Raw genomic sequence first — 18,815 nt, 5'->3', positions numbered from 1 at the left:
CCCACTCTGGACTTTCCACAGAAATACTGTATAAACCCAATTTTCCTAGTTTCCAACAGATCTCACAACTTCTGAGGATGCCTGCCATAGATGCAGGCAAAACGTCAGGAGAGAATGCTTCTAGAACATGGCCATACAGCCCGTAAAACCTACAACAACCAAGGGCAAAATGAAGTTCAACAGGGACAAATGCAAGATACTCCACTTTGGCAGGAAAAACGAAATGCAAAGATACAGAATGGGGGACAATGCCTGGCTCGAGAGCAGTATGTGTGAAAAAGATCTTGGAGTCCTCGTGGACAACAAGTTAAACATGAGCCAACAATGTGATGTGGCGGCAAAAAAAGCCAGTGGGATTTTGGCCTGCATCAATAGGAGCATAGTGTCTAGATCTAGGGCAGTCATGCTACCCCTCTATTCCGCCTTGGTTAGACCACACCTGGAATATTGTGGGCACCACAATTGAAGAGAGATGTTGACAAGCTGGAATCTGTCCAGAGGAGGGCGACTAAAATGATCAAGGGTCTGGAGAACAAGCCCTATGAGGAGCTGGGCACGTTTAGCCTGAAGAAGAGAAGGCTGAGAGGAGACATGATAACCATGTATAAAAATGTGAGAGGAAGTCATAGGGAGGAGGGAGCAAGCTTCTTTTCTGCTGCCCTGGAGACTAGGATGCAATGGAACAATGGCTTCAAACTACAAGAAAGGAGATTCCATCTGAACATGACTGTGAGAGCCGTTCAGCAGTGGAACTCTCTGCCCCAGAGTGTGGTGGAGGCTCCTTCTTTGGAGGCTTTTGAAAGAGGATGGATGGCCATCTGTCAGGGGTGCTTTGAATGCAATATTCTTGCTTCTTGGAAGGGGGTCGGACTGGATGGCCCATGAGGTCTCTTCCAACTCTATGATTCTAATAATAATAATAATAATAATAAACCTTTATTTTATACCCCGCTAACATCTCCTGAAGGACTCGGTGCGGCTTACAAGAGGCTGAGGCCCAACACATCAATAAAACAACAGCATAACAAATACAACAATAAATAAACTCATAAAACAAGCAATAAACATTAAAACAATAGAATCATAGAATCAAAGAGTTGGAAGAGACCTCATGGGCCATCCAGTCCAACCCCCTGCCAAGAAGCAGGAATATTGCATTCAAATCACCCCTGATAGATGGCCATCCAGCCTCTGTTTAAAAGCTTCCAAAGAAGGAGCCTCCACCACACTCTGGGGCAGAGAGTTCCACTACTGAACGGCTCTCACAGTCAGAAAGTTCTTCCTCATGTTCAGATGGAATCTCCTCTCTTGTAGTTTGAAGCCATTGTTCCGCATCCTAGTCTCCAGGGAAGCAGAAAACAAGCTTGCTCCCTCCTCCCTGTGGCTTCCTCTCACATATTTATACATGGTTATCATATCCCCTCTCAGCCTTCTCTTCCTCAGGCTAAACATGCCCAGCTCCTTAAGCCGCTCCTCATAGGGCTTGTTCTCCAGACCTTTTATCATTTTAGTCGCTCTCCTCTGGACACATTCCAGCTTGTCAATATCTCTCTTGAATTGTGGTGCCCAGAATTGGACACAATATTCCAGATGTGGTCTAACCAAAACAGAATAGAGGGGTAGCATGACTTCCCTAGATCTAGACACTATGCTCCTATTGATGCAGGCCAACATCCCATTGGCTTTTTTTGCCGCCACATCACATTGATGGCTCATGTTTAACTTGTCCACGAGGACTCCAAGATCTTTTTCACACGTACTGCTCTCGAGCCAGGTTGTCCCCCATTCTATATCTTTGCATTTCGTTTTTCCTGTCAAAGTGGAGTATCTTGCAATAGCAATAAACATTAGACAATAACACCATGACACATTTAAAACTAAGGCTGGTCGAGCTTCTCAGTGGTTCTCAACCTGGGGTCCCCAGATGTTTTTGGCCTACAACTCCCAGAAATCGTAGCCAGTTTACCAGCTGTTAGGATTTCTGGGAGTTGAAGGCCAAAAACATCTGGGGACCCACAGGTTGAGAACCACTAGTTTGGCAAGTTTATTTGATGCTTAGACCATAGGTCTTTCACATACAAGTCAAGGCAAATAAATAAATACATGAACACCAGATTATCAAATACAATATAAAATACACAATAAAATCCTATAAATCATTAAAATATTTTCGGACACAGTGTTGGTCTGAAGGAGGTGAAGAATAAACCCGAGTATTTTGGTTCTTGGATCAGAATAAAAAGGGCAGAAAAGCAAATAGTGAGGCAGATCCTCAATTTCCGGGGCCCCACAAACACATAAACGAAGAGCTAGAGGGGTGCCCGTATATCTGCCATCAATCACTGCTGTGGGCATACTTTGGAAACGAAGGGCAGTGAAGGCTTGTCTAAGTTTTGGGAATGTGAGCCTAGTCAGGTAGATAGCCCTACTAACTTGAGTGTAGACCAGGGCCTAGTTTGTTTTCCCCCTCATCAAATTGGGAATGAAGAAGAGAGCAACTCTTGGGGGCCAAACACTTTGCAACACAGTCTTGGCTGTAATGGAGGAAGGCGGCTGTTGCTTCCAAGGGGGCCTCCTCCTCCTCCTTTCCCTCAGTCTCCTCCCTCAAGGCCTCCTCCTCCTCCCTGGCGAGGCCAGAAGGGCAGACTGTGAGGGAAGCGAAGGAGGGGCCGCTCGCACCGCCTCGCCCTCCATTGCTGGGCCCAGCCCGTTTCAGAGGGAGGGAGGGAGGGAGAGAGAGAGAGGGAGGGGACTCCGCCTTCTCCGCTTCTCCTCCTTTCTGCCGGGCCGTACTTTCGGAGCGGTTTCGAGGCCTTATCTGGACGGGAGGGTAGAAAGTGCGCCTGGAAGAGGCGAGCCCCTCCTTTCCTGCTTTTCCTCCTCCTCGCAACAGGTTTCCTCAGCAGGCCGCTCCTCCTCCTCCTCCTCCTGAGGCGCGACAATCAGGGACAACATCCATCCCAACTCGCCTCAATGCGGTTCGGGGCCAAGATGATGCCGGTGAGTGTGTGGAAACGGGAAGGGGAGAGTGGCGTTGCGGGCGCTCATGGTGGTCGCCTCAGGAGGGAAGAGGTCACCGAGGCCTTGTTTTCTTTCGTCTCCAACTTCACTTGCGGTGGAAATGTTAAGACCTCTCCGTGGCTGAATGTTGAGCCCGTTGGTGACCAAATTTGGCCCTTTTTCCCCCTCCAGGGACTTGAAAATGGGGCCTTTGAGGCGGAGGAGCCGAGCTCTCCATTTTCTCAGGGCGAAAAATAAGCCCCAGGGACTCCTGAGAAAATGGAGAGCTCGGCTCCGCCGTGTAACGTTTTTTTCCTCCCTTTTCTCTCTCCAAGAAACTTTCCCACAGACTGTAAAATGGAGGCAGAATCCACTTCTTTGCCTGTATGTAGGGCGAAGGATTATAGATTATAGAGGCACAAGGATGGTAAAACATCAAAACATCCCAGCGTCCCCTGGGAAACGTCCTTTTAGACTGCCATTTCTCTCACACCAGAAGCGACTTGCAGTTTCTCAAGTCGTTCCTGACACGGAAAACGCAGAAAGCAAGCTTCAGGAAACTTGGATTGTTTAAACGAGAGGACAATAAGGCATTCGTTTCTAAACAAAACAATGGAAGAGTATTGACCATCACACATTTCAAGAAATGGCCACATAAGGAAGCTGATGAAGAAACACAACCTGTGGCCATGTTTCAGAAGCATTCTCTCCTGACGTTTCGCCTGAATCTGTGGCAGACATCCAAGAACAAGCCATGAGAGTAAAGACAAAGATCTGCCCAAGGGAAAAGTGTTCTTGCCATACATCAAGGGAACCACTGACCTCATAAGAAAGCTGGTTTTTTTTGTTCTGTCAGGAGTGACTTGAGAAACTGCAAGTCCCTTCTGGTGTGAGAGAATTGGCCGTCTGCAAGGATGTTGCCCAGGGGACGCCTGGATGTTTTTTACCATCCTTGTGGGAGGCTTCTCTCATGCCCCCGCATGAGGAGCTGGAGCTGATAGAGGGAGCTCATCCACGCCCCCCCCCCCCGGATTTGAACCTGCAACCTGTTGATCTTCAGTCCTGCCGGCACAGGGTTAAACCCCCACTGCGCCACCGGGGGCTCCAAGAAAGCTGATGAGGAAACACAACATAGAAACAATCTACAGACCCACTACGAAAATCCAACACATGCTACCTTCAGCAAAGGACAAGAGGGATCCTCTCACCTCTGCAGAAATTTACCATATGGCATGCAGCTGTGGACAAGCTTACATAGGGACCATCAAACGCAGCACCACCCAAACACGAATCAAGGAACATGAAATGCACCGCAGACTCATTCAACCTGAGAAGGCATCCATAGCAGAGCACCTGATGAACCAACCTGGACACAGCATATTATTTGAGAACACAGAAATGCTGGACCATGCTAACAACCATGTCAGACTACACAAAGAAACCACTGAAATCTACAAGCATGTGAACAATTTCAACAGAAAGGAAGTAATAATGAAAATGAACAAAATCTGACTACCAGTATTTAAAAAACTCTAGAATCAGGACAGTAAATAAAGAACAACACTCAAAACCAGGGGAATTCCAGACAAGAAACAATCAGGGCCAGCTAACCACAAAAGATTTTCCTAGGCAGCAACCAGCCAGGCTATGAAGCTGCAAGGCTATTCAATGATAATCAAGGTGATCAGTTGTAACATTCACACTTGCTTCAAACAGACAAGAGTTCTTTTTCCCACCCTGGATATTCAACCTCTTGCCTAGTTTCCAACAAACTTCACAACCTTTGAGGATGCCTGCCATAGATGTGGGTGAAATGACAGGACAGAATGCTTCTAGAGCATGGCCATACAGCTCAGAAAACTCATAGCAACCCAGTGATTCCGGCCATGAAAGCCTTCAGCAACACATTTCAAGGAAATTTTACATCCAAAGCCTTTCAGTTTTCTATTGTGGTTCTTTTATGCGCTGCTTCTTTAACTGGCCACATTAAAAGGTTTCTGAGCGACACAAACTTCAGTTGTATTCCACAAAAAAGCAGAAATCAGCTGTTTAGCAAGCCTTGTAAATGCTGGTTTATTAACAATAAATGTTTGCTTTTTATACCTATTTCATACACCTATAGATCTGTGCCCTGTCAATTTTTTAGTGCAGAAAGGGGTCAAATGTGGAAAAGGTTTTAAGAAGCCCCATTTTATGAAATAAGAAAGCTTAAATCTGTGTTTAGTCTGTTGTTTGTGACTTCCAAGTCCTTTCCAACTTTTGGAAATAAATACTGTATGTACTTTACTAAATCTTTGTCTTTTTAGAGGGGGCACCAAAGCTTTAAAAAAAGCCACCTGATGGTTCATTATTCTGCCAGGAAATAATTGCCTTAATTTATGATACTATGTGAACTTTCCTGGGAACATTCCCTCATTTGTTACAAAAAAGACTGCTTTTCAAGAGTTATGTAGGCCTTGAATAAATACTTAAATCTGTATTCTTGTTTGGTTGCGCCTTCATATTTTTTCTGACTTATGATGACCACAAGGCAACCCTGTCATGGGGTTTTCTTGATAGAATTTATTCAGAAGGAACTGCCTTTGTTATCTTCTGAGGCTTAGAGAGTGTGACTTGCCTCAAATCAACAAAATGGGTTTCCACGGAGAAGTGGAGATTTGAATCATGGTTTCTTGGTGTCCTGGGGCCCTTCCGCACAGCTACATAACCCAGAATATCAAGGCAGAAAATCCCACAATATCTGGTTTGAACTGGGTTATTTGAATCCACACTGCCATTATTCCAATTCAAAGCAGAAAATGTGGGATTTTATTCAGCTGTGTGGAAGGGGCTCTAGTTCAATGCTCAAACAACTGCACCTTAATGGTTCTTGTTGAAAATGAATACAATAATTTGCTTTGAATTATTTCAGTGACTGGAATTTCTGTATCAAATCAGGTTTTCTAAGAGCAATATAGGATTTCTGCTTTGCACAGTTAGATGATAGAATATGGAAAAATATGGGAAATGGTACATGTAGTCTGTATGCCAATGTAATCTGCATATTAAAGTGCTGGCTGAATGTATTGGGAATCATGTATTGGTCTCCTGGGCCTCCCTATACAAAACAAATTACCATCAGATAGGATTTTGTGAGTGGTAATCTACACAAAAAACATTTGCATAGTAAAGTGTCCTAATGCTTGTGGTGTCCTTTATGTTGCTCTTGATGTAGGGTAATATAAAAGAGTGAGACATTTCAAAAAGCAAGATAACTTTAGTTACCCTTGTTATCTTGGTTAATTTTAAACCATACTTGGCTATTTAGAAGCTTATCCTATGCAGTTTTCTAATTGTGCGTGTTGTGCTTTTTTTCCTAATGTTGTGCATGCTGGCTGTGCTCATTGAAATTTCTTTCATGCTGAAACTTGTCTGTTTCTGGAAAATTGCACTTTTTTACCACTCAAAAGACTAGTATATATGTTTCTATGAAACACTGCATACATTCCCATTTTCCTCTAATGTTCTGCAGTCACCGACAGACTTTTGTCTCTTTAGTCCCTGTATCTACCTCATTTTGAAAATATCTGCAACATTTAACATATTTTAATTTGGGGGTATTTTATGGAAGGAAGGTGATTCATCCTACCTTTCAAAATGATGTCAGTTTTGGGGTGCTAGAACTGTAATTTTCTTGCAGTTCTGTGGACACTTCGCTTTCCTTTCCATTTAGATTCTGTCTTTCTCTTGTTATGGATAGAGTGTATACTTGCTATTTAAAAAAATGAAGGGGAGCTTGGAATATATGGTAGCTGTGGTCCATTTCTGTCGAGTTCTTTTAATATTAGCACAAGAACTTTTTGTCTGTTGGATTTGTGGTATTTTATTTATTAGTAAACTCATGATCTAGAGAAGTATTTTCTCCTGGAAGAAGATCACTGGGTCACTTTCAAGATGTGTGAAGAGTCTTTCAGTGGGAGAGTAATTTCATGTTGTAGCACTGTTTTTTTAAAGTACTTTCCTAGATTGTTTAATTGTTCTTTTAAACAACTTGTTCACATGCATATATTTACTGATGTTTTTGTTTGATTTTAATCTGCACTGATTTTAATTTGCACTTGGTGAGCCCTCGATGGCGCAATGGGTTAAACCCTTGTGCCAGCAGGACTGAAGATTGATAGTCGGAGGTTTGAATCCAGGGAGAGCACAGATGAGCTCCCTCTGTCAACTCTGGCTCCCCATGCAGGGACATGAGAGAAGCCTCCCACAAGGATGGTAAAACATCAAACATCTGGGCTTCCCCTGGGCAACATCCTTGCAGATGGCCTATTATCTCACACCAGAAGCAACTTGCAGTTTCTCTTGATATGACCCCCCCCCCCCCGGTTTTAATAATTTGTAAACTTGACTTCTATTATTGCAGAAAAGGTGGGATAAGAGTAATAGATATATAGGCAGTCCTTGAGTTACAAACATCCGACTTACAAAAAGGCAATAGGGAGTGAGAGGAAATCTACCCCTAGGAAGAGAAATTCACTCCTGTAAGAGTTATCATGTGGAAAAGGTGTCTCCACTTAAAGGTTTATCACCATTCCTTGTTTCCATGACAACCAGAAGCAACTTGAAGACACACAACCACAAAATATTTAATAATTCTAGGATAACATTGCTATTCACTTATCAAAACAATTATGAGTTCTTCCTCTCTAATAAAGCAGTAGTTTAGAATGAACTGGTAGAATAAGTCATAGAATCATGAATCATTGAGTTGGAAGAGACCTTGTGGGCAATCTAGTCCAGCCCCCTGCCAAGCAGGAAAATTGCATTCAAAGCACCCCCGACAGATGGCCATTCAGCCTCTGTTTTAAAAGCCTCTGTTTAAAAGTCAAAGGAAACTCATGCTTTAGAAGTATCTAATTTCAAATTAGTTAATAGTGCTGATAAAATGGATAAGCATTTGAGAAAATCATTGTACTGGCAAAATGAACCAACTATATGATAATAATAGGACGTTTAATGTGTTGTCGAAGGCTTTCACGGCCAGGATAATTGGGTTGCTGTGTGTTTTTCAGGCTATATGGTCATTTACCAGTAGCATTCCCTCCTGACATTTTGCTGCATTTGTCGCTGGCAGGTGCAGATCTCTGAAGATGCCGGCCATAGATGCAGGCAAAACATCAGGAGAGAGCGCTATTGGAACATTGCCGTACAGCCCGAAAAACTCACAGCAATTAAATTGGATGTTTGTTTGAAAGATTATTGCAATGAAACTAAGGAAATTTTGCAGCTTGCCTAAGAGTACCCATATGACTTAAATCAGCCTCTGGTCTCTTATGGAGTTTATCCAACATAGTTAAACTCTGTTAGCATATTCTAACCATCTTCTGTAGACACAGGCAAAATAACGGAAGATAAATGTTCAGTGATGCAGATTAATCAATTTTGCTATTTGATGAGAAAGGAAGTTCTTTTATATGCTGCCATACATAAATCAAGTCACATATTTCTGTTTTATTAGTAATATTTTTGTGTATTTCTATTATAGTTTTGTCATTAGTGTACACAGTCATTACAGTTGTGTAGCAACTGTGAGATACTGCTGGTCTGAAAAGAGCTTTCCATGAAGGAGTGAAGTATTTATTATAAAGCAATCATTGTATGTTATCCAGCTGCATAAATAAAAGATTTTGCTTCAAGTAGTGTTTTAGGTTTATATCCTTTTTGATCCTGTGATGTGTTTCCTTTCCTGATAACCTTCTCATACAGTGAGTTAGGCCAAGATGCAGTGATGTTGGTTCCAATTAGAGAGATGATGTGCACTGTACTACATTACCTTTTGTTTGAAATTAACTATTACTATATTTCCTAATCAGATGTTTATAGGTGGAAAGGATTTTATGATAAGAGAAATTGCAACTATCATACCAGAATCAAAGTGTCTCTAAATTTTAGCTACATTTTGTCTTGTGTGCATCGTGTGTGTGTGTGTGTGTGTGTGTGTGTGTGTGTGTGTATATATATATATATATATATATATATATATATAAAAGCATTGTGTTTTAACTATGTTCTGCCCAGCCTTGAGCTGAAAGAGAGGTGGGTAATACATTTCTTCATTGTTGTTATTGTCATTTGTCAACAAAGATATCACAGTGGAAGCCAAACATGTTCTGCCCCAACAAGTAACAATAAAAAATCTTTTAACAGGATGTAATGAAGTACTGCCTGTAAAGATAGTTAAAGTGAGTAATGAAGATTGCCTCACTTTTCCACATTAGCTGCATATGTGGGAGTGTGACTGCTAAGTTGGCAGCATTGAGGAGCTAAAATACTTTTTTGAGAACTAGCATTTTTCTCCATGAAAATAACTCCAGGTAACCAATTGTTGTAAAAAAATCCATGATCTTAAAAAATAGAAAGACATGATTTAATTTTAAATCTGGCTGTTCTTAGAGGCTGGAAATTACAGGTTTGTCAAATTATGTATATGAAGGAGGCCTTAAGAAGTCGGAAAAACAATCCATGGCGTTGGCTATCTTTGTCAGGTTTGCATGAATCTCTTTGTGTCACATAGTTGAAGCATCTTGAATTAACTATCTCAAAGCTGATAAAAAGCCAACTTTAAAATATTTTAAAGATCTTTTGGCAATTATTTTGATCTTGTATTTTACAAAGTTCCATTTCTTAGGATTCCTTGCACTCTGCAAGTGTTATCACAGATGGGCATCAGATTAAATGCTGCAAATGATTACTCGTGTTTAGACCTATTGATATCCTTGTTCTTCGATAGATTCTTCAAAGAACAAGACATTATTATTATTATTATTATTATGTTTATTTATACCCCATTTCATCTCTGCAGAAGGAGGCTCAAAGAGGCTTATATTAAAAGTATTACTAGGGCTGTGCAAAATTATCGTTAGTCCTTGTAAGTCAGATTAAATTCATACTTACAACATGATATCTGACACGTGGGTGTGACTCCCGCCAAAAACTTAAGAATCGAAACTTACCTGATACTTTTTCATTTGAATTTTGTAAACCTCAAAAGCTTCCCAAAGTCAGTTTCATTTTCAGCGCAAGCAAGTAAAGCAAAGTCAAAAAGTGCCTCCATTCCTCTTTAAATTAATATCCTCTTGCCATTGGGAGAGGGAAGCAGCAAGGAGAAAAGGTTCACTGGGAAACAGACCGAGAAAGCACAGAATTCTGGGAAATGTAGTTTGGGACGGTAAGGAGCCCTATGCCAGAGAATTCAAAAGGCCTTGCCCTAAACTTTTTAAACAGCAGAACTGTCCTTTTCCAACCCGTGAGGATGAGGGACATTTCCCTTTCCGCCTGTCCAAAGACCCAAAATCTAATTTTGCAGGCTTGTGTCTAACCAAAACATCTTTTAGGTAAACTATATTTCTCAGAATTCTGCTCAGCATCAGAAAACCCCAGTCAGGATAGGGGAGACATTTGTCCCTCCGTAGTAGCAGCTAGCCAGAGTTCCAATAAATTGCTGAATCTACAAAGAGGAGGACTGACTGATACTCCAATACTAGTAAGTAAATCTCTGGACTGGGCTGGGAAGAAATCCCTAAATGGAAGTTCTATTGGTTAATATGAGGGACATTCAATGAGATAGTTGTGGCTTTTAAAAAAAGCTAATATTTTTGTCAAAACTTTTTAAAATTCCCTAAAAGCAGTAGATGTATGAATATTTCTGAAAGTTGGGGGGGGGGGATGATCCCCTGTTACCTTGTATATAGAAAATTCAAGGAGCTATCTTGTGTTTTTTTAAAAAAATGTTGTTTATACACTTGAAAATTCCCCAAAAATCTGTGGATAAGTGAAACGTTCTGAAACTTGATGGGCTAACTAGTAAATGTGTTCTACCATTGTAGCAAGGTTCACCCCAATAGCTGTAAAAATGAAGGAGAAAGGAGTCCCTGAAGTTCCCCACATGCGCAATTAATACAATGGAAAAAAGTAACGAAATTTCATTACTCTTGTTTAGAGTAATGAAATTTTCTCTAATACTTTAGAAACGAAATACCTGTGCCCCCTAGTTTTGTAAAGAGTTTTGAAACATTTTTAATTGATCACAGAGCCCTAAATACAGGGTTAGTCAAAATGCATAGGCCAATAAGCCATTCAATTGAATGGCTTATTGGCCTATGCATTTTGACTAACCCTGTATTACAACATTGTTTAAAATATACAATTATGCAAATATTAAAACAAACTTAGCAGTATTAAAAATTCACAGTTAAAATCCATTAAAACATATTGAAAGCTAAAAACTACAGCACTTCTTGACTTGACCTTAAAAACCTTCTTCTTTAAAAGCCTGAATAAAGAAATGATTCTGTAGCATGTGTAACAGTTTCAGGTTTATTGAGGGGAAAGCTCTTGGACATGTCTTTAATTTACATGAGGGAAGAACAAGTTATTTAAAATTGCAATGTATCACATATTTTATTTTGAATAGAATGAGATATTTTTATTTTGAAATGTATTGTGCATTAGTAATGGAAAATAAAAGATTTAGACACACTTTTTCTATAGCACATAACCTCCATGATCTAGACCAGACGTCCTCAAACTATGGCCAGATACGGCCCTCCAAGGTCATTTATCCGGCCCTTGCTCAGGGTCAACCGAAGTCTGAAATGACTTGAAAGCACACAACAACAACAACAACAACAACAATCCTATCTCATCAGCCAAAAGCAGGCCCACACTTCCCACTGAAACACTAATAAGCTTATATTTGTTAAAATCATTTTTCATTTTAATTATTGTATTGTTTTAAAGTGTTTTTGCACTACAAATAAGATATGTGCAGGGTGCATAGGAATTCATTCATTTTTTTTTCAAATTATAATCCAGCCCTCCAACAATTTGAGGGACTGCGACCTGGCCCTCTGTTTAAAACGTTTGAGGACCCCCGATCTAGACAATTTCGGAAAATCCATTGTCTAATATCCAAGTGGTTCCACAGATCTTTTTCAGCAACCTAGTTATTCTCACTGTTGAATACTCCAAAACTGGCTCTGAAGGAATGAGAAAGCCTCCATCAGTGTTTATTTGGGCAGCACATAGGCCTACAGAAAAGAAAGGAAATAAGTTACATTACTTTGGTAGTCACGTGCTAGGATGACACTTGTTCTAGGCAATTGATTCTTAACTTTTGATCCTCAAGCTATTTTGGAAGCTAGCTCCTGAAATTCCTGACAGCTGGCCAAGTTGGCTAGGACTTCTGGAAGTTGAAGTCCTAAATATCTGGAGGACCAAAAGTTGGGAACCACTGCTTCAAGCCTTGCCAGCACATTGAGATTATTTTAGTACTATCTTCAAGGTTGTTGTAGCCAATGCCATATCTCCTGCTGAAGAGTTTCTTTTAAAGTTTTAAGTAACAATTTAAAAATATATTCCAAATGAAAAATACATACAGTGAATGAACTCTTGGCTATTGTGATCCCATTGTTTGCAATGGTGATATTAACATAGTATATACTACAGTGAGTTTTTGTTGTCTGCTAATCAATGAAATATTTACCAGCAATAATTATAAACAAAAATTGCTTATATGCATGTCGTATTAATAATAACCCATAAATGCTCTACACAGAGTGTTGTAAGATTTCAAGGAAGAATTAGACAAATGAGTATTACCGTACTTGAGTTTGCTTGTGTGATGGATAGAAGAAACGCATAGTAGTTTTGAATATGACACTTGTGTATTACTATCATGTGCAGAAAATGGGTTTTACTACCACTTACCTTTCAGTAGTGCGAAAGAAAAAATTTGTTTGATATGTGTTATGGCAGTTCTGATAGCAATACTTCTGAGCTGATTACAAGAAAAACAATATTTTTGTAGGTAACAAGTTCAATCTTATATTTAAGTGCTAGTCATAGATAACCGGTAATTGCATGCCAGTCAACATATGGAACTCTGTGCAATTCTCAATGGTTTACCGAATGCACAGACTTTTTATATGCCTGCCAATGGCAAAGGAACTATCGATTTTTCCAAAACATCATTGATGTTTTAATTAATATAGGATTCTTCTGAATGGTTTTCCTCTCCTGGCTTTTTTATTTGTTTCAAATGCCTTCTCCTGCTTTTTCCCCCTACCCACTTTATGCCTATAAACGAAATGGATTTCTAGAAAAGGGAAATACAGTTGGCCATACCATCTCCAGTTAGCAGAATGATAGTAATTTTAAAGGTTCATAATTGTTTTATGTCTAAATAACGGCTTCATAATGTTTTCTTGTTTTTTGTTTTAAATGTTAGCAGTTTTATCTGAGAGTTCATAGCTGAAATGTCTGTCTGAAAATTAGATACGCCCATCAAAAGTATAATAGGCATGATAAGTACAAAAAGTAAGCACAGTTTCGGATTCTAATCATGTCATAGCTGACTTAATTTTCATTGTAATCTTAGATCCATATGCCTATCATAAGGCTAATATTTTACAATGGGAGCTTGACTCCTAAAGGTTATGAATGTCAGATGTCCTGATTGCAAATGTTTTCAGGGTTAGCGCCTTTTACTTAGAATACCATAGGTGGCGGAGTGATTTAAGAATACTTGAAAAAACAGTTGTAAGGCCCAAATATATGCTGTGAGGATTTAGACAGGAATGCTGTAAGTCAGCATCCTTCCGAAAGCTACGTGTGTCACATTTTTCTGATAGAACAGCTGTTTTGCTATGTACTAGTTTTAATCTCCAGTTATAAGATCCTGGGCATCAAGGAAATCTCAGCCAAGGGATGAAACTTGGTTGATGAAACACTGAATGATTTTTTCCCTTGTGTTATTTTAATGCTGGGAGTAGAGTGCTCTTTCTGAAAGGAAAATGATTGAACTGAGAGATGATAGTTCCCATTTTGTTTCCTCGGGCAAGAATTGTACTGCCAGAGTCTGCAAAATCATGTGTTATTGAATACATTTCAGTAGTGCAGAGTGGGGGTGTTGACAGGATCTTGGGAGAAATTAGAGTCACCATGTGCCCACTCCCCCTCCCCCGCCCCCAACTCTGAAAAACAGCCATAGTGGGACTGACTGAATGGGACAGGAAAGTCGTCATTGTCTCATTACACCAAAGCAGGGCTGTATCTTTCAGGAGTGATTTGGTTGTGCATGATGGGGGTTGAACTGGATGCCCTTGTGATCTCTTCCAACTCTATGATTCTGTCATGTATCCAGTTTCAAAGAGTGGTATCCTTCTGAGTTGTCTCTTCAGAATGGGACTGGAGAATTGTGTGACAGTGCTTCTGATTCTTGTTGGAGTAATGAATCCAGAAGGTGGTGTTGAGGGATTCCTGTTCAACACTAATGTGTCATGTCCTTCAGGGTTCAGTTCTGATCCTTTTGCTGTTCAACATATAACTGCTGAGATGGGTTATCTGGAGTTTGGGGGTTCGACTATGACACTCAACTCCATCTCTCTTTTCCTCTAATTGCAAAGAAGCCATTTCATTACTAAATCAGTGTTCATAACTGAAAACACTGCATCAGTTATTCCCCATCCTAGAAATGTCAGATCTGGCTACAGTGATGCATGCTTTGATTAGACCCCCTTTGCTTTACAGTGATATACACTATATGAGACTTCCTTTGGAAACTGTTTAGAAACTGCAAATTGCTATGGACAATGTGCTGGCATGGAATCCTTCTTTATCATTATATTTATTATTGCTATGCACTCCAAAATCAACTTTGACTTTTGTTTACATTACGTAGGTGAGATCTCCAAGAGCCCCAATCAATAGCCCTGGTCAAGTTTTGGAAGCTCAAACTTGTGACTTTCTAGATTGAGTCTATCTGTTCCTAATGTGATGTACTGCATTTCCAGCTGCCTTCCATCTTACTTAGCATTATTATTTTTGTCATTGAATTATGATGGCCTATATCATATGATATATCCAAAAGTCTAATTACTTCAGTTATATCATTTTGATTTATAGTGATAATTTGGACTTCATGTGGTAGTCTATTGTATTTGTAGAACTTTTCCTGAGCACCACATTTGAAATTGATTTATTCTCGTTGTATGTCAGTTTTCTTCACTGTTTACATTTCTCAACCATGCAGAGAAATTGGGAATACTATGGCACAGATCATTCAGATTTAATGATATGTCTTTAGATTTAGGATTGTAGTTCTTTCATAGTCTTTTTCTGATTATGTGATCCCAGTCTCTAGTATGATTTTGCAAAAATGATGGAAGATCTTGTAACTATTTCCATGTCTTTATAATCTGCTTGGAATGTTAATAAATATTCTATCATCATTATTTTTACTAGAAGGCACATGGTAGTAGCAGTAAATCTGTTTTTGAATGTTTCCCCTCATCTTTCATCTTCTATCCAAGTCCTAGCTATTTTCTGCTGGTCATATGGTGTCATTTGCATATCATATATTTTTGATGTCCTTTCCTCTGATTTTCATTCCTCCTTCAACAGAATCTAATTCTTATATGTATGGAATTCTGTATATAAATTGAATAGATAGGGTGAGAGAGGATCTGACTCCCTTGCCACTTAGAACCTGTTCCGTTTATCCTTATTCTGATTTGAAAGTAGTATATTATGTAAGCTACAAATTAGGGTTATGAAATATTACATCACACATTTTTCTCATAGAGAAATCCATATCTTATGTTGGCAGTTAATTTTTTTATTAAGTATAACATTGTAATGAACTACAGTAACAATGCCTATGACATGGCATCACCTTTATGTAACCAGTATTATATTGTTTGGTGTTTTTTGTTCTGGGTTTCAAGAAATGTATTCATCACGAATTATGAAGCAAGTCTTTCCAAAACTTCCAATGATGTCATGGATGACTGTAATCATCTGTGACACAATTTACATAATCAGTAAAAGGCATTTGAGACTGTAATTGTGTCATTTTTTTTGCCTCTTAAGTGTTTTTTAGATTTCCATTAATTTTATGTTCAAATCAAAGTTCTATGCTCTTTTCCACCTCTTGAAATTGTATCTCATTGGCAGAATTCCATCCTTTAACAATAACTTTTCTAGCTGTGTCTGCCTAAAGATATTAAATCCCTATTTGATCTTGGAAGGTAAGCAGGGTCAGATCTGGTTAGTTAGATGAGAGACCACCAGTGACTACCAGGTTGTTATAAGCTATATTTCAGAGGAAGGGACTGGCAAAACAATTCAGAGGAAGGAATTAGGCAAAGAACACATCTCTTGAGTATTCCTCACCTCTTTGAAATTAGTGGGGTTGCCAAAAGACAACAGGCAACTTGAAGGTAACTTCCCTGCTTCCTCCCCAGCCATGTTCCAGCTATAGATATAACAGGAGAGCTCTGGTAGTTGAGAATACATGTTGCCACTGTATATCTTGATTTAAAAATAGCATTGTAAATAAAAGTTTTTAAACTTCTGGACCACCTCCCAAAATGTTTCCCTCCCCCCATTAAATATATTCTATATATACCCCCCTCCACCCTCCCCGGGCTAAGATTTGTGAAGATGACAAGAGAATTTTGGTAGGTCAAAGGTCACAAAGGGAATTTATGTTTTGTTTTTAACTTACAATCCCATATATTATATACAGTATATATTGGAAATAAAATTATAATACATTATATTACATTTTGTGTAAAATATTTTCAAACAACATTTTCAGAAAGTTATTAAAATATCAGGCACCTTTGTGACTTTTGGCCCACCCTGTATGATCTTGTTTTGTGGGGCTCACGTCATAGAATCATAGAATAATACAGTTGGAAGGGACCACATGGGCCATCTAGTCCAACCCCCTGCCATTCAGGAAAAGCACAAGATAAATGGGATTGCATTGTTGTATGTGTTTTGGAATTTTTCTTTCTGCTTTGAGGCATTATTGTGTAGTACTCTTATCTTGATGTCTTTGACTGTAATAACTTGAAGTAATTCTGATTGTATAGCCAAATACATGTTTCTTCCTCCACATTAATTCTTTGAATTTCTGGTTATGGTTGCAACATACATAATTAGCATATATGTTTTAATCATTGCTCATGTTTTCTATAGAGCTACAAGTTTTAATCTTGCTAAAGTTGATTGAGTTGTGGAATTGTTAATTTTTAGTTCAAAGTAGTTGTTCTGATGAACATGCTTTTTTAATTGAGACTTTTGGTTTATAGTTTAATCACCTGTCTTCAATTTAGATCTTGATTTTCTACTGTAGACAGAGCATTCCCATTATTTGTTTAAAAATCTTAAGGATTTCCCTATCTGTCGTTGATCACTTGCTTCTCCTGAAAATCCTGTTTTGTAAGTAAATACTTAGGACACATCATACCCTGGAAGATCTCAAAATAATACTGATACTGTGTGTTGCTCACTGTGAATAGCACGAGAATGCGCTCAATAATTTAACTCTAACAAATACACTCGGTTTTAACTACTGTTTTACTCCCCAGAATGGCTGACAAACTGCTTTCTTAAAGTCAAAAAGTATGGTTGCAATAACATGCACCAAGTGTAAAATTATTGCCACTGTACTGCCACTGAACTGGAAGCTATCTATATAGCCATTACAGCTGATATTCATTGATTGGACTGTTTTCTATGAACTTGTTTTATCACCCTTTCAAACAATCCGAGTTACAGGTAAATGTTTAATTTTTTGGTAGCAAATCCCACAAGTTAAGTATACAATTGATGAAGAAGAAGAACTTTATTTTTCTAACCCGCCCCCATCTCCCCGAAGGGACTTGGGGTTGCTTACATGGGGCCAAGCCCAAGGCAAAATACAATTAAAAGCAAAGTAATAACAAATTAAAACAGCATAAAACCGCATAACAATAATAACATGCATCAAAAGTAACAGCAGACTAATTTTGGAGGGGGGAGGGAAGAGGACCACTATGCGAGCTGGTTAAAGGATAAAGTGGTTCAATAAGGTGGATAGCAACGTATAATAGCATAGGAAATAGCAAGGAAACAGAGCAATTTAACAGGATTGATTCAATTTAACTTAAGGATATATATGGTAATGTAATATAGGAATTCAGAATCAGGTTATGATTCAGGTCATGATATAAGTCATTTATCATAGGAGTCAGTCGAATGCACAACGAAACATCTACGTCTTTAATTCTTTACAGAATATGGGTAGGGAGGGTGCCAGCCTAATCTCCCTGGGGAGAGAGTTCCAGAGATGAGGGGCCACCACTGAGAATGCCCTCTTTCTCGTCCCCACCAACTGCGCTTGAGACGGGGGTGGGAGCGAGAGAAGAGCATCCCTGGAGGATCTTAAGGACCGTGTGGGCTTGTAGAGGAGAGTGCGGTCTTGAAGATAGGCTGGCCCTGAACTGTTTAGATCTTTATAGGTAATAACCTGCACCTCGAATTGGGACCGGAAACTTACCAGCAGCCAGTGGAGATGTTGACTGCTTCCTGTAACTTGCTCCAGTTGACAATCTGGCTGCCGACCTTTTCACCAGCTGTGGTTTCCGAACCGTCTTCAAGGGCAGTCTAACATAGTCTAATTACAGTATTACAGCATTACAGTAGTCTAATCTTGAGGTAACTAAGGCATGGACCACCATGGTCAAGTCAGACTTCTGGAGCTACGGTTGCAGCTGGCGCACACGTTTTAACAAAAATGTTTTATTTTGTAACCCCGAGTCCCTTCAGAGAGATGGAGGTGTGGTACAAAAATAAAATAAAATAATAATTATTAATTTACATGAGTGTTGACTTATCCTGTAATAGTAGATCCAATGAATTTGTTCTAGTTGGATTTATCAGTAAGATAAATGCCCCCTTTTTACTGTTTTTTTCCTTCAGAAGGTTAGGAAGAAATGGAAAAAGTC

The 18,815-nt window shown here is 39.3% G+C and overlaps 1 protein-coding gene across 3 annotated transcripts in view; it reads left to right on the top strand.

Annotated features, from left to right (window-relative positions):
• The first annotated feature begins 2,631 nt into the window (after positions 1-2,631).
• TP53BP2 (tumor protein p53 binding protein 2) overlaps positions 2,632-18,815 on the top strand; it is a 59,148-nt gene continuing 42,964 nt past the window's right edge. For all 3 annotated transcript variants that reach the window (XM_060754198.2, XM_060754200.2, XM_060754199.2), the window contains exon 1: positions 2,632-3,000. In XM_060754198.2, the coding sequence (XP_060610181.2) occupies positions 2,974-3,000 (27 nt within the window). In that variant the 5' untranslated portion in view covers positions 2,632-2,973. The remainder of the gene's footprint in view (positions 3,001-18,815) is intronic.

Source organism: Anolis sagrei, chromosome 1, assembly GCF_037176765.1.
Source record: "Anolis sagrei isolate rAnoSag1 chromosome 1, rAnoSag1.mat, whole genome shotgun sequence".
In the NCBI taxonomy this organism is placed as follows: Eukaryota; Metazoa; Chordata; class Lepidosauria; order Squamata; family Dactyloidae; genus Anolis; species Anolis sagrei.
The sequence above is the reverse complement of the archived record's forward strand: the minus strand, read 5'-3'. Positions and strand labels throughout refer to the sequence as shown.